The 17,171-nt window shown below is 40.8% G+C and overlaps 1 protein-coding gene across 6 annotated transcripts in view; it reads right to left on the bottom strand.

The window, feature by feature from the left end:
• usp6nl (USP6 N-terminal like) overlaps positions 1–17,171 on the bottom strand; it is a 151,124-nt gene that overhangs the window by 89,058 nt on the left and 44,895 nt on the right. The window contains exon 1 of one of the 6 annotated variants that reach the window (XM_078419493.1): positions 4,829–5,184. The exons of the other annotated variants lie outside the window; for them this stretch is intronic. Coding sequence (XP_078275619.1) covers positions 4,829–4,895 — 67 coding nt within the window. The 5' untranslated portion in view covers positions 4,896–5,184. Of the gene's footprint in view, positions 1–4,828; positions 5,185–17,171 lie in introns of those variants that run through there. 6 annotated transcript variants of the gene reach the window in all.

Genomic DNA, 17,171 nt, shown 5'->3' on the forward strand with positions numbered 1-17,171 from the left:
GTTCTGAATTTTGAAGAACCAGTAACACTAAAGAATGACAGAGAGAAATCAGAAAGTGGAGGACACTGTCAATACTAATATTTTTATACAAATGTGTCGAGAATGGCTAATATCCATCCAAATTAGTGGTGATACAGAAACAGCAAGAAATAAAGACACCTTAGGTTGAACAAAATATAGAAATCATTGTACAGATACAAAGAATAAAATCTTCAAGGAAATCATATGCTAACTCGGGCCTGGATAGAAATGGTTCATTTTACATAATTGGCGACCAATAGCCCACCTCAGTTACAGGAGAACACAGCACTGGGTATGATTCACCGGTATATTCACAAGGTCAGACAATAAATGGGGGGGGGGGGAAGAAAGTATGGCTTCGTAAATAACTTTTATTGATTAAAATTCAATTGGCACATTTAAACTCTGACCTAAAACTGGTTTTACATTTACTGGATACCAAGTTCTTACAAAGGTTTGTCCACTGGAGAGTTGCATATCACTCTCATAAATTCTTTCATAATGTTACTGCATAGCTAAGGCAGACGTGTACAGACTTTGTTTGTGGGATGATCTGGTGCAAATCCAAAGTGTTATGTAAAATTAGTTGAAAGCTGATCTACCAAGACTTTGGACAAGAAATTCTGGGTCACATTAAAATTGTTATCCCAGCATGGAGCTCCAGGGTAAAACCAAATTGTTACAATGGCCTTAAAAGATCACGATAGGCAATAGATTTGCCAATTTTCTCTTTTCCAAGACTTGGATTTGCATCAAAATAATCTTGTGCAAAAGCAGTCTGGGGTGTGAACTAGAAATAGACTGGACTTCTATACATTCTCATGTTTGTAAACTTCAGTTTAACTTCAACATTCCCTGGCCCAATTCTTGGCCAAGGATAATTCATTTATCACCCATTTCTCTGCTAGTCTGCATCATATCTTAGAACAGTGAACAGTAGTGGCACAAGAACAGGTACTGCAGTCCACAGTGTTAGTGCCGAACATGATGCCAGATGAAAGCAATCTCTTCTGTCTAAATGTGATCCATAACCCTCCATTCCCTGCCTATCTAATAGCCTCTTAAATACCACTATCAAAACTATCTCCATCACCTTCACAGCAATGTGTTCCTGGCCCCCAGCACTCTGTTTAAAAAAGATGCTACCAGTGGTAATTATGAATATATAATTGTAATAGCAAAACATAAGTAAGAAGTCTGAAGAAGGGTCCAGACCCGAAATCTCAGCTATCCGTGTTCTCTAGGGATGCTGCCAGACCCGCTGAGTTACTCCAGCACTTTTTGTCTTTTATATGCAAGGCATGGTGAGCAGGACTGGCAACCCCGTGTGCTGAGATATCACGTTTTCAGGCAAAGCTCAACAGGGTGCAAATCAGTTGGAAGCATTGTTCTGTTAGTCAAGAATTGCATTACTTCAGAATTGAGAGAGGATATCCTAGAAGACTCCTCAAACAAACCCTTATGGATAGAGATTAAGAACAAAAAGGATATTGTCACTTTGCTGGGAATGTATTACAGACTTTGAATAGTCAACAGGAAACCGAGGAACAGATATGTAGGCAAATAACAGAGAAATGTAATTGAGATAGGGTTAAAGGACCAGAGATTTTCAATTCCCAAATATTAACTGGGATTGCTTTGGCGTAAAAAACTCAGGGGTGGGGGGGAATTATTACGGTGTACACAGGAGAGACCTATGAAACAGCATGTAGATAGATCAAATGAGGGAAGAAACATTAATGGACCTGCTGTTTGCTATATACGCTAGTGCTACACGGGTGGGTTTAAACTAGTTTAGTAGATGGGTGGGATCTTGTACAGGACCGAGGTCGGTGAGAGGTTAGAAGTTGGTGTGGAGGGTGATGATGAGAGAAAATATAGAGGACAGAATAGGCAGGCGAAAAGCAGGGAGCGAGGAATGAATATCGGTTTAAATTGCACCTATTTTAATGGGAGAGGCATGACAGGTAAGGCAGATGAACTTAAGGCATAGATAGCACTTGCAACTGGGACGTTGTAGCCATCACGGAAACCTGGTTCAGAGAGGGGCAGCACTGGCAGCTCAATGTTCCAGGGTACTGGTGCTTCAGGTGAGACAGAGGCGTGGGTAAAAGAGGAGGGGGAGTTGTGTTATTGGTTAAGGAGGATGTCAGGGCAGTGGTTATAGATGACTTTGCGGCCGGTTCGTCCAGTGAAGCAATATGGATGGAGCTGAGAAACAAGAAAGGAATGATCACCTTATTGGAGGTGTACTGTACTACAGGCTCCCAAATAGTCCATGGGAATTAGAAGAGCAAATGCGCCAGGAAATTGCAGGCAACTGCAGGTCTAAAAAGGTTGTCGTGATAGGGGATTTTAATTTTCGCAACATTGACTGTGAACGTCATAGTGTGAAAGGTTTGGACGAGGTGGAATTTGTCAAATGCGTTCAGGAAAGTTTCCTCCGTCAATATGTTGAGGGCCGTTCAACAGTATAATTCCAAACCGCACGGTGGAGCAACGGTAGAGTTACTGCCTTACAGCGCTTGCAGCGCTGGAGACTGGGATTCGATCCAGACTATGGGTGCTGTCTGTATGGAGTTTGTACCTTCTCCCCATAACCGCGTGGGGTCTCTCCGAGATCTTCTGTTTCCTCCCACACTCCAAAGTCGTAAAGATTGGTAGATTAATTGGCTTGGTGTATGTGTAAATTGTCCCTAGTGTGTAGGATAGTGTTAATGTGCGGAGATCACTGATCAGCGCGGACTCGGTGGGCCGAAGGGCCTATTTCCATGATGTGTCTCTAAACTAAACTAAACCAAACTCATCTCCAACTCTTATCATATCATATCATATATATACAGCCGGAAACAGGCCTTTTCGGCCCACCAAGTCCGTGCCGCCCAGCGATCCCCGTACATTAACACTATTCTACACCCACTAGGGACAATTTTTACATTTACCCAGCCAATTAACCTACATACCTGTACGTCTTTGGAGTGTGGGAGGAAACCGAAGATCTCGGAGAAAACCCACGCAGGTCACGGGGAGAACGTACAAACTCCTTACAGTGCAGCACCCGTAGTCAGGATCGAACCTGAGTCTCCGGCGCTGCATTCGCTGTAAAGCAGCAACTCTACCGCTGCGCTACCGTGCCGCCCTCTTGGATCTGGGACTCAGCAACACCACCACCGTGCACCCGCCCCCCACACCCCGACCTCTCACTCCACCCTCCCCCGGTGACTGGATTGCAGACTATGACTCAAAGACTACAATCAGTTAGGATATCCTTGCCCTGCAAGGAAGCATTTACAGCTCTGGTCATTCTCTCTTCCACGCCTTCCTGTCAGGCACAAGATACAAAAGCTTGAACCTGATTCAGGAACAGCTTCTCTCTGCTGACATCAGACTCTTCAACTAACCTCCTATATACAATACAATATATCTTTATTGTCATTGTCCAGGGGTACAACGAGATTGGGAATGCGCCTTCCATACGATGCAATAAATTAATTAGCTAATCAGTATAAATTTATATGCTAAGGTCCTGATCTTCCAATCTGCCACGTTGCAGCCCGTGCACTTTTTAAAAGCAATCTACACTTAACTGTAACTGCATTCTGTTTATTTTCTCTTGCTGCTCTCCTGTCTGGTTTGATTTGCCTGGATAGCATGTGAAACAAACTTTTCACTGTATCTTGATACATGTATCATTACATGTTCAAGATCAATATTCGTGAAAAATAGTAGTTGTCTCCCCGTAAATTCAATTACAATATTAATCTAATCATATTACAAACACAACTTAGTTGAAAAAGAATTTAACAGTAAAAGATGTAGTCGATAAAATAATTGCATTTTTTATTTGCTTTTCCTTGCTACAAAATGCAAGTACTAATAAATTTAATTGCATAATTTCCTAAATAACTATCATTTTTATGCAATTTAACATCTGCAACACACCTGGAATGGTGCCAATATCACCATTCCTTTGGCAAAAAGTACTTTAAGACACTTAATCAAATTCCCCTTAAAAACAAAATCTCTGTACACAACAAATCAACATTCCTGTGCTTTATTGAATCCTAACAACTCATTTAAACAAGGAATTTTATATTAGATTAGAGTCTCACTTGAATTCTAATAACATGGAAGCACCCTGTTGGCTTCCAAGGACAGAACACATCTATTCAGCAGCTTTGAACGTATCATTCTGTGACATGTTAACAAAGCCAACAGTCATTAAGATTTCCTTTACAATAAGAATTTCCTCCATCATCGCACTAACCTTGTGCTGAGCCTACAGCGGACGAACAATGTGCAGATTGCGGAGATAATCTCCAGATAGATTAAAAGTTTCATCAGTTTAAAATTAAATGTTAAATGAAAATAAAGTTAGCATATGAAGTGACAGCAAAAATGAAGACCATTTATTTTATTTTATTTTGCTGTCCAAATCTCCCTAGTGATCTCCCAGCTCCAGATTTGCTGTCCAAATCTCCCTAGTTCTCCCAGCTGTACAGAAAAGTTGTAAACGGCACAAAGATATTGAGGATTAAATTTTTTTTTCTCTAGCAACAAAAAGCAAGCATGTAGCAGGAACAGGCTAGAGTTAAATCAAAGCCACGCAACACTCTGGAAAATAATGTAATGTGTAGCAATTCCTTTTGATTTGTTTTTCTGCAGCAACTATAAAAAAACCACGGTAGAATAATAAAACCTCAAAAACAGATCCTCGTAACTAAATGCAACTAAAAGGTAAATGAGAACGACATCTCACACTCAAGAATTTGATGGCGCTTGGCGATATTATGCAGTAGATTTGTACCTTTCTCATCACTGCTTCTTTTTGATGGCGACACCAGTTCCTTCATAATCTGTAAAATTTGCATCATGGCTGGTTGCCAGGGCAGTGAACACCAGCCTTCTTCTTCGAATTCCAACAGGTCTCATCTTTAAAACACTTCATGATATTCTTTCCCAGTGTTTTGCAAATGTGCGATCCAGCAAGAGCACAGAACACCACAAGCAAACTCTGCCAGTTTCCCTCAACAGTGGTCAGCAAATCATTCAATAAATAATACGGTTCTCAAACTGAAATACTAAAAGGCGCAGACTGCCAGCAATATTTTTTTATTGCTGTGCAAATGTGACAAACAAAAAAAATAAAGGTAACGGGAACTGAGAAACTGCCTCAGAAAAGATCACAATCAAAAGCACATCCAACCAGACCAGCGTTTGGTACAATTCTGCCTGCGATCTTGAACACAACTTAGATATAAAGTAGTACCAGCAATCAGCACACACCCACACCAAATGAAGCTTGCAGTGCTTTTCTTCCAGAACACGAGAAGAATTCTTAGTGAACTCATTTAGGAGCATTTGGAGGAGGAAGTGGCCGGGGTATGGGGGGGGGGGGGGGGTTTGGATACGGTGATATGGGACGCATGGTAACTGGGTGAATTAAAAGTGCCTCTCCTTTGAGCACATTACACATAGGCATCGTACGTCAGCTGCTGAGAATAACAAATTAGTAGAAATAGAAAATGTGTTATACTTGCCAGCTGTAAATAATGAGGTAGTTCGTTATTAGCAAAATTTTATGAGCTAGTGTAGTGCAAATGTAAATGGTGTGGGAGTGTTAGCTTTAACTCTAACATCGTACACCAAAAGTAGCACGAGATTAAATACTGCTGCACTCTAATTTACAAGCGATTAAATTGGTCATGATCTCTATTCATTCTGAGAAAGTTATCCATGTGACAGATGACATTTCATTTAATTTTTTTTAAATGTTGGAGTTCAAGTGTAGCACGGCACAGGTTCAGCACAATACCAGGACCACACAGGCAAATGTATTTGCTGCAGGTAAAATGCTCAATTCAATTGCTGCCATGTAACTCTACAAGAGGTCTGGGATGAAATAATATGTTTTTAAACGCAGCTTACAATTTTCGACCTCTGATTCTCCGTCAATGGTGTTCAACAATCCCTCTGCATCACAAAGGAACTCAATTACTGCTAACTCTTGTATGAATACCATCTCCTAACTCTTGAAAAGAGACATGTACCCTTCTTGACACTCATTTCTCCCAACAATAAATACAAGATGACTGGAAATAGAAGGCTTGTAGTGTACAGATTATCAAGCCTGCTCATCACTGGACAAGATCAAGATGATCATAGAACTGGCTCTTCCACCCACTATGTCCACACTGATTACAACGCCAATAAAAACTAATCTCGTCAGCACATGATCTATCTCCCCCATTTTATGTGTCCATCTAAAAGCCTCAACATGTGCAATGGTATTCACTTCTAACACTTCCTCAACATCATGTTCCAAACACCCAGCACTGTGTAAAAACAACTTGCCTCGTAAATCTCCTTAGTATGTTTCCCGATTCATTTTAATCCAATGCCACCCAGCGACAAGGACTGTCTACACCTCATAATTTTACATACTTCTGTCAGATCGCCTCTCAGCCTCCGCTGCACCCGTGAATGCAATTCAAGTTTGTCCACTCTCTCCTTTAGCAAATGCACTCCAACCCATCACCATCCTGATGAACCTTTTTCTACACCCTCTCCAATTCCTTCCTGCAGTGTGGTGGCCAGAATTGCACACAATAATGAAACCTCACCAAAGCTTCATACAAGTGCAACATGGCTTACTAACATTTATATTCAATGCCACAACCAAAACAAGGAAACATGTTATATGCCTTCTTTACCACCTTATCCATTTGTGTTGCCGCATTCAGGGAGCTATCGACTTGCAATCGAGTTTGGATAGAGCTATAGATAGATCATTCAGAGAACTATAGACTTGTTATAGGCTTGGATAGAGTGGATGTGGAGAAGATGTTTGCACTAATGGCAGAGTCTAGGACTGGAGGTCATAGCCTCAGAATTAAAGTGCATTCCTTTTGGAAGGGGATTAGGAGGAATCTATTTAGTCAAAAGGTGGTGAATCTGTGGAATTCTTGCCACAAAAGGTTGTGGAGGCCATCAGTGGATATATTTAAGCCAGAGACGGATTCTTGATTAGTGCGGGTGTCAGAGGGTATCGGGAGAAGGCAGGAGAATGGGGTTAGGAAGGAGAGACAGATCGGCCATGACTGAATGGCAGAGTAGACTTGATGGGATGAATGGCCTAATTCTGCTCCCATGAAACCAAGAAGTCTACCTCAAATATACATTTCCAACAAATCGCACATCCTTGACACCATTATCGTCGAAGATTTTGTCAGTCTTGGCTTTCAAGATATTTTAAGGACAAGCGTTGACTGCCCTCCAGGATATAGATTCTCTCTCTCTCTCACACTGAGAATATCTATTGCTCCTCCCATTTCCTCACCTAAATAGCCCTTAGCTGGAAGAAATTATGTAAATGTGTTAATTCACCTAATTTTTATATTTCAACAAGGATCTTGGAGCAAACCAGATTTAAAAATCTTGAATAATTAACAGGCTGCTTGGTTTTCTACAGTGCAGCTATATAATATAACTTTCATAACCAGAAATGCCAAATTCACAACAAACATTGTGACTGACATTAAATTTTTCACTCAAGCCACCACACCAAAATCCCAGAGATTCAGAGGTAAATTTTGGTTCCTAGAGCACTTTTCTGTCTTTGGTTTAGGGTTCTGATATCAACATTTTACCATCGAAGAAATAAATCTTCAAGAAACAAATTCCCTCCATAGCCAATCTTTCATACTGTAATAAAAGGAATTGCAGATTCTGGTTTATACCAAAGATAGACACAAAATGCTGGAATAACTCGGCAGGTCATGCAGCATATCTGGAGAAAATGGACTGGTGACATTTGGGGTACCAATCAGAAAAGTTAACAAAACATTTTCTTCAGTGATGCTGCCTGACCCGTTAAATTACTCCAGCATTTTGTGTCTATCTTTCACTGCTGGCTTTTCATGTTCTGGGTCAAGCTGGTTCTAGTGCTCCCGATGCACCCTAACAGCCTTCATAGCCACAGATGTATCCGTTATTTTTATTTATGATTGCCGTAGAACACTGATTTTCCACCCGCCTCGGCCTCCACTGCCTTCTATTGCAATGAATTCCACAGATTCACCACTCTCTCAGTCTGCAAAATTGCCAAACCTCATCATACCAGAGTTGCAGCTACATTCAAAAGTGATTGTTGAAACTACTAGCGATTTGTTTCATGTATCTTGCGTTTTATGACTGTTGGCAGACCAATTTCCCTCCTGGGATAAATAAAGTTCTATCGCATCAGTATAAATCAGTATTTATTGTCCAACACTAAATGACTTTGAAAAGGCGAAATTGAGTCACGTTCTTGAACTGCACCAGGCTTTTTGGTGAAGAATTTCTAACCATGTTCTTCAGGACAGATTTAGGATTAAAATCCAACAAAGTAAGAGCAAATTGCTTCTAAATTAGGATTATTGAGACTTGATTCTGAATAAGTACTACCTACATTTTGTGTCTTCCTTCGATTTAAACCAGCATCTGCAGTTCTTTCCTACCTTCTATCACTATTGGTGACAACTTAAATCGCCATTCTGATGACTGAGAGTAGACTGACTGCGCAGCAATCCACAAGATTTCTTTTGTCCTTCACATCATATCAAATGAATTAAATATAAACCAACCTCTGTGATAATAAATTGGCCTCTCAGATGATTCAACCAACTGAATGTGGTTGTGTATTCTTCAGCCAAGTCTTTAGAATGTTCTTGCTCACTGAGCACCACTATGGAGGAGAGGAATGTTCTTGGTCTCCATCCTCCCATTAGAACCTTCATTGCCCACTGCAATCCAAATGTGGATGACAATTCATGCACCTACAGTTTCTTGTGAATCCATATGTTGATGTGTCAGGGTTTCAAAACTTCAACCCAATTCACTGGTTGTTGGATTATTTGGCTTTATCTATCACGTGCTTTTACCATCTAATCACACAGTCCAGACATCCCACCATTGACCATCTATACTTCATGTTGCCTCAGAAAAGCAGCCAACATAGTCAAAGACTTGTCCCAACACATTCATTCCTTCTACTCCCTGCTCCTGCCCAGCAGAAGGAACAGAAGCTTGAGCGCACACACCGCCAGTCTCTAGAATAGCTTCTTCCCCACCGTTATCAGGTTTCTGAACGGTCCTTCCATAAGCTAGGGTACAGTTCGATTCACCTCTACCCCATTGAGGACAATGGACGTCGTCTAAGGAACATGCATGATAATGCTTAGAACTAAATTCTGCACTCTATCTTCCCATTTGCTCTATCTATTGCACTTGAGTTTACCTCTCGTATCTGTGTATGATCTGATCTGTTTGGATTGCATGCAAAACAAAGTTTTTCACTGTACCTTGTTACGTGTGACAATAATAATAAACCTAAACCCAAGGCTTCCCAATATACTTATCAAATAGTATTCCACATCAGCATGTGAAGGGACCTGTGTGAATAAGAGTCCCAACCCAAAACATCACCCATCCTTTTTCTCCAGAGATGCTGCCTGACACTCTTGAGTTACTCTAGCACATTGTGTCTGCCTTGTGAAGAGACCAATTTGGGAAAACTAATTTAGATGGTAAATTGTGCCATGATAAGGGTTAATTGATAGTATTACTGCACAGTGCTTAAGAAAGAGAGTGGCCCTAACATGATAATTAAAATGGGTACTGAAGAAATTCAATTTGAATGTAGAAACAAGGAATTGCAATTGCTGGTTTACAAAAAAAAAGACATGGTGCTAGAGTAACTAAGCCCCTGATCAGCTGAGTTACTCCAGCAAATTGTGCCTTTTTTCCCCCATTCAATCTGAAACTTGGGTTCTCAATCTAAACAAACAAAACCATGAGGGTATGAGGTGTGAGTTGGCACAGAGATTGAAGGGCTTCATTGAAAGGCATGATAATGAATAAGAAATGACTAATATTTAAGGAATGAATAGGAACAGCAACAATTATACATTCCTTTCATGTAAAAACACTAGAGAAACCAACCCAATTATGGGGAACAAAGGGCTTGCCTTGGCATCAGATATAAAGAGTAATTGAATAAAACTGCCAGTAAAAGTGGATGCATTGTCATCTTCCAACATTCTGTAGATTATGGAACAATTCCTTGAGATGGGAAGATACCAAATGTAATGTAACAACTTTAAAAAGGATAAAAGGGAATAAGCAAGAATATGCAGACTTGTCAACCAAACATTAGCAGTAGGAAAATGCAAAATATTACTCAAAATATATAGAACATACAACAGTACAGCACAGGAACAGGCTCTTCGGCCCAAAATGGCTGTGCTGAACACGATGCCAAGACCGACCCTTATCTCCCTGCACATATCCATATTTGTCAATTACCAGCATATGATCCAAAAGTCTCCTAAATGCCACTATCCAGTCTGCCTCCACCAACACCCCAGCAGCACATTCCTGGCACTCACGACCCTGTGTGCCAATAACTTACCCTTCACATATCCTTTCAACTTTGCCCCTCTCACTTTAAAGCTCCACCCTCTAGCATTTAAAAAGACAGATCGACAGGTACATGGATAGGAAAGGTTTAGAACAATATGGGGCAAATGCAGTCAAGAAGACATCTCAGTCGGCATGGATGAGTTGAGCTGAAGAGTTTTCTTGTTGTACAACACCATGCTCACACTGAATCACACAGCAGACTGGAAGGGCTGCATAACTTACTCATGCTCCTATTTTAAAAAATCTTTTGATGATACAAAATCGTTGACCCGAAATATCATTTTTCTCTCTCCATAGATGACATCTAACCTGCTACGTACTTCCAGCATTCTTTGTTTTATAAACCATGTCTACTTTTCATGAAAACATAAACCATGGGAAAATTAAAAAATCAAAATATTTGAAAAACACAAAGAGAAGCAACGTCCAATCATTTATCAATGGATTTCAAAGAAAGATTGGTATCAATAGAACTTCAATCCCAAAACAGTCTAAGAAATCCTTGTATAAATATAACCTACTGGAATACTATTGTGAGTACTTTTTTATAAAGTACAGCACTAATCTGAAATGGATTACAGGTACATGGTACAACCAGGTACATGGATAGGACAGGTTTGGAGGGTTATGGACCAAGCGTAGGCAAGTGGGACTAGAATAGCTGGGACATTGTTGGCGGTGTGGGCGAGTTGGGCCTGTTTCCACATTGTATCAATCTATGACTCTATACCAATGACTACGTTTACATTCAATAAAACATGTGGATCGAAATGTTGATCTCAACCACATTTGAATAGATCTAATAACATTTGTATTTAAAATACTCAGCTAAAGTCTGTGCAGAAATCTACATGTAACAATTTCTGGCACCTCTGACTGGTGTTAACATATGGCACTAGCAGTAATATCAAGATTACTATTTTCGAAGTTCTGCTGTAACATCCATGTTATTTGTTCACTTTCCAATTTCTTACATTTTGCACTCCATCCATTACTCTGCAACATGGACACATTTTGCCCCAATCTTGCACCAAATTTGTCTCAATATTTTTCTCTGTCCATTCAACAGTTCAAGTAAGAAATTTTTTCTTTTTTATGGGACTACAGCAATTCACAATAATATTTTCTTGCAAAATGGCAACTACTTTTTGAACAGATTTTCAACAAACCTCTAAAGATCTCAAAAAAGTCAAATAGAAGCTGCACACGCCAAAGATTTCTGGGGAATAAAGGTTGAGGGAAAATTCTGGAAAGTGATATTTCTGGTGTAAGGCTAACACAAAAACAAACTGAATGTCATGGTGTTCTACTCAACCACGAGTAATCCAAATCAGGTTCTGAACCAACTCGATAAGGATTACTTCTGTTCAAACCGATCTTCAAGTTCTTTTATTCAGCTTTTACACATTGCAAGTTTTACCTTTTGCCATTCCTCTAACCAATCCAGCCATCTACCAGCACCTCAAGCGAGCATTTTCAAATAATGCAAATAATGCAAATAATGCTGGGGGGGGGGGGGGGGGGGAGGGGGGGGGGAAGGTGGAAATCACATGACAGCCATATTCTGTCCTTGCCAAAGTGTCTCACAATTTATTGACTGGTGCCAACATTATCGCTGCAATTCTCCCAAACATCCATCCTCCCCTCTCCAGCTGATGATGCTCACCACCCCCCAATCTACAAAGCCCCCCCCCCACACGTTCCACCAATAATATCCTTCCCCACCTGTGGCAAAATCTAAAGGTTCCACACTGGCCTAACCAATCACCTAACAGTCCTTAAACTAAAACAAAGCAGATGGTCATACAGCAAAGAAACACGCCCTTCGGCCAAACTTGCCTATGCTGACCAAGATGCCCCCTTGACATTAGTCCCACCTACCCCCCACAAAGCAAGTAATCTTCGCTCCCGGGGGGCTTCAGGGAGAAAAAGGCTAGAAATTAGATGATCTGCTCAGACAGCAAAATCAAGAGTGTATTTTCCATGGAGTGAATCAGTGACATTTTCAACATGTTAGGATGGCAACACTCGAAAGGGCAACATCCACCATCTATACCAGCTGCTCTTCAAAATTAGAAATTGAGCTTAAAAGCGTGAAAAATAATCGCAAGGAGGGCAGAATGAGCCATGTTGCCCCGGCATTAACAAACAAGTGGAGGAAGCTTCTGATCAAATGGTCAAAATCTCAATGACAAAGCCATCCACTGTATCCAGATGCTTAACCTTTCAAGGGCAATCAATTTAAACACATCTGGGTTGTGAAAAACATTGACACGTTTTAAAATGTTATTGCATCCCTTTGCCTCCATAGTGCTGTTGAATAAGTTTAAGCTGCGACTATGTTATAAGTTCATAAGTTCTAGCAGCAGAATTATGCCATTCGGCCCATGTGGCACAGCAGTAGAGTTGCTGCCTTACAGCGAATGCAGCGCCGGAGACTCAGATTCGATCCTGACTACGGGCGCCGTCTGTACGGAGTTTGTACGTTCCCCCCGTGACCTGCGTGGGTTTTCTCAGAGATCTTCGGTTTCCTCCCACACTCCAAAGACGTACAGGTATGTAGGTTAATTGACTCGGTAAATGTAAAAATTGTCCCTAGTGTGTGTAGGATAGTGTTAATGTGCGGGGATCGCTGGGCGGCGCGGACTCGGAGGGCCGAAGGGCCTGTTTCCACGCTGTATCTCTAAATCTAAATCATGGCTGATCTCTCTTTCCCTCTCAACCCCATTCTCCTGCCTTCTCCCCATAACCCCTGACACCCTTATTAATCAAGAATGGGTCAATCTCCACTTTAAAAATATCCATTGACTTGGCCTCCACAGCCGTCTGTGGCAATGAATTCCACAGATTCACCACCCTCTGACTAAAGAAATTCCTCCTCATCTCTGCAAAAGTACGTCCTTTTGTTCTGCGGCTATGACCTCTGGTCCTAGACTCTCTGGATGTGGAAACACCCTCTCCACATTCACTCTATCCAGGCCTTTCAATTTCTACTGATTAGCTTTAAGATTACTTTTTTTTTTTAAAAGTGTTATGAAAGGATCCAACTACAATTGAGGACAATTGAGGCCTGCGCATAAGCTTGATGAAACTGGAATTGATTACCATGGAAACATCACCTTTCATGTACCTCTATTGAAAAATTACTATCCAAAAAATGATTCAACAATGTAATTAGCTAATATTTTGAATTGAATTGCTGCAGCTTACATGGTTGAACTCAGAAAATATTAGCAAATTGAAATTTTAGTTTAGTTTAGAGATACAGTGCAAAAGCAGGTCCATAGGCCCAATGAATCCACGCCGACCAGCAATCACCCCGTACACTAACTCTATCCTACACACACTAGGGACAATTTACAATTAAACCAAGGCGAAACGGTGGCGCAGCGGTAGAGTTGCTGCCTTACAGCGAATGCAGCGCCGGAGACTCAGGTTCGATCCTGAATACGGGCGCCCTCTGTACGGAGTTTGTACGTTCTCCCCGTGAACTGCATGGGTTTTCTCAGAGATCTTCGGTTACCTCCCACACTCCAAAGACGTACAGGTATGTAGGTTAATTGGCTGGGCAAAAGTAAAAATTGTCCCATGTTGGTGTAGGATAGTGTTAGTGTGCGGGGATTGCTGGGCGGCGCGGACCCGGTGGGCCGAAGGGCCTGTTTCTGCACTGTATCTCTAAATCTAAAATATTTTTAAAAATCTAAAGCCAATTAACCTACAAACCTGTAGGTGTTTGGAGTGTGTGAGGAAACTGGAGCACCCAGAGAAAAACCAACGCCGGTCACGGTGAGAATGTACAAACTTCGTACAGACAAGCACCCATAGTCAGGATTGAACCTGGGTCTCTGGCGCTGTAAGGCAGCAACTCTACCGCTGCACCACGTGCCACCCTGAAATGTTCCAGGACCTTGCAGACAATTTGAACAATGATTAAATATTATACTTTTGCAACAACCGATGTTGGTCTTTCATGCTTGCACCTTCTTGCCAGTGCCGCTCCACCAATATGGCAAAGATTTTCAGCCAAATTAAACTTTTAAGCAACTGCTTTGAACCTCATTGTGAAAACACAGTGCTTGGGAATGTATGATTGGCACTATTTTTATTTTAAAGTTTGCATTCAATTTAAACACAAAAGCTGATGAAGGAGAAGCATTGAAAAACTTAAAACAATAACAAAACCTGTGGACAAATCAAGTCAAAAGTTGTTATTATAAAAAGATTGAAGCTGTACAACTTTGCCTCAGCTGTTAGAACTGGAATGGACACACACACGGTGCAAAATACAAGGCCCAGTAGCATTAACCTTTAGAAGACCAAGTCCCAGAACAACAAATTTGTTTAATCCAAAGTAGTACAAAATTGCAGTAAAAATATTTTATTACATTACAAGACCTGCTTTCATATTTAGATAAAAATAATAATTGAAAAACAGTTCTGCTAATATGACTTCCCATCAATTTTGGGACACTGATTCACGTGTTAGCGTGCTGCCTCAGGAGGCAAACGGCAGTGGATCAAAGCTGAATGAGAGGCCAAGATAATGTGCACTATTACTAGTCTCACAAAGCTTCATCATGGTAGATAGACACAAAAAGCGGGAGTAACTCAGAGGGTCAGACAGCATCTCTGGAGAAAAGCAATGGGTGACATTTCGGGTCGAGACCCTTCCTTAGACTGAGAGGCAGGGACTCATAATGATGGATGTCAGGCTTGGCCAAATTTCACTGAAACACTTTTTTTTAAAGTTAAGAATGGTGTTAATTTCTTCAGGTACCTTTCAGGAATATTATTGAAAACAAATCTGGACTATTTTTGTAAAGCGCTGCATCTTCTACTAAACAAATCACTAAATCTTGCTCGGAGTTCTTAAGTGTAGATAAGGGAAGGTGGCATCTGGTATAGCATGTGCTACTTTGCGGCCAGGGGGAATACACTGTCATATCACATCTTTAGGTGTGATTGTTCTCAGCAGATCTTCAGATTAATTACTAGGATGCTCACAAATGGCCAGCTTGAGCAATAAAGCTATGTGCGACAAACATGATGAACATTTTCAGCAGGAAGAATGAGAAGACAAACTCTACAAATTCAAGGCAAACTCAGAACCAGAAGCCTTCAATACTATTTGGTGTATTGTATGCAAACTTTTGCTGCACAGCATTTTGTTGCAATTTCTACCATTTCGATTACTTGTCCCTTAACTGATAAAATCAGGACAGTATCCGAAAGAATTAACACCATTCTTAACATTTTTTTGAAAATGTTTCGGGATGAAATTTCCCAAGCCTGACATTCAGCATTGTGAAGTGCTTCGAGTCATTGGTGATTGTACCTAGTAGCTTAGCCTCTCAGACGGATTTGATCCACTGCAGTTTGCCTCCTCAATGGTTTAATGGTCCTGTCCGAACATTCCCTAACACTTGTGAATTAACTGATCAATTGTGGGAGAGTCTAGGACCAGAGGTCATAGCCTCAGAATAAAAGAACGTTCCTTTTGGAAGGAGATAAGGAGGAATTTCTTTAGTCAGAGGGTTGCGAATCTGTGGAATTCATTGCCACAGAACGCTGTGGAGGCCAAGTCAATAGATTTTTTTTTAAGGCAGAGATTCTTGATTAGTGTGGGTGTCAGGGGTTATGGGGGAAAAACAGGAGAATAGGGTTAAGAGGGGAAGATCGATCAGCCATGATTGAATGGTGGAGTAGACAATGGGCCAAATGGCCCACTTCTGCTCCTATCACTCATGAATTCAAGAGTATGAGAAGTAGCTAATAACCAACAATTAACTTCAGGAGGTATCTTGTAATTTGGTGAAATTTGGACGTGGAGGGCTTCTGGAAAAACAGAGAGAATCAGCAAAGTGAGCTGGAAGTCACGGTGCAGGGCTCCTGAAACGTCAAACCAATATTAAAATTTTACAAAGCCAAATGAAACATGATTCCGTGCAAACAGGAAAGGAATGTAGAATTTAAATTATCCTCACGGCATACTCATCACTGCACGATGGGCAAGGGCATAAATAAGCCAGGAAAAAATAATTGAAGTTCAGCTACTGGAACAATGAGGAGTCTCATGATTAAGATGGAGAACGATGGATTAGAAACGGATGAACATGGTTTAACAATATGGACTGGAGTGTCCACCAGGAACCCAATTAATAAAAAAAACAAGGAACACAGACGAGCTTTGAGGGCAAGTTATTATTTCACGATCAAATATAAAGATACCCGATATGCGATCTTAATGAAAGGACAACACGCGATGTTCAACATCATGACACGCATGACAACAACTTAACTTCAGGCAAATTTGCACGCCAGTTAAACGTGGGTGTCCAGCAACTGTTTTCAGTGATTTCACAGAGTTCATCTATGTGGCAGCATTTGATTCATTGGTGTCAGGGCCGCATGTTAGATTTACAGTGTGTTTGAACTTGAAAACGCAGGAAAAGTCAAAGTTTTGTTGTGCAGAAAGATTTTTCAGTCTTCCCTGGCATAACCGCCAGAGATCTGGAAACCAATTATTTTCACCGCTGAAAACATACTTCGTTACATGGGACACAACCGAGTTTTTAAATCATGTGCACTTTTCCCCCCAAATAAAGTATGATATTTTTTATCTTAAACGTGTGGATATTCTAATGATTCCTTTGACCTCTGTCTAAAGATTAACATATTAGCTAAAATGT

Source organism: Rhinoraja longicauda, chromosome 23 (genome assembly GCF_053455715.1).
Source record: "Rhinoraja longicauda isolate Sanriku21f chromosome 23, sRhiLon1.1, whole genome shotgun sequence".
NCBI lineage: Eukaryota > Metazoa > Chordata > Chondrichthyes > Rajiformes > Arhynchobatidae > Rhinoraja > Rhinoraja longicauda.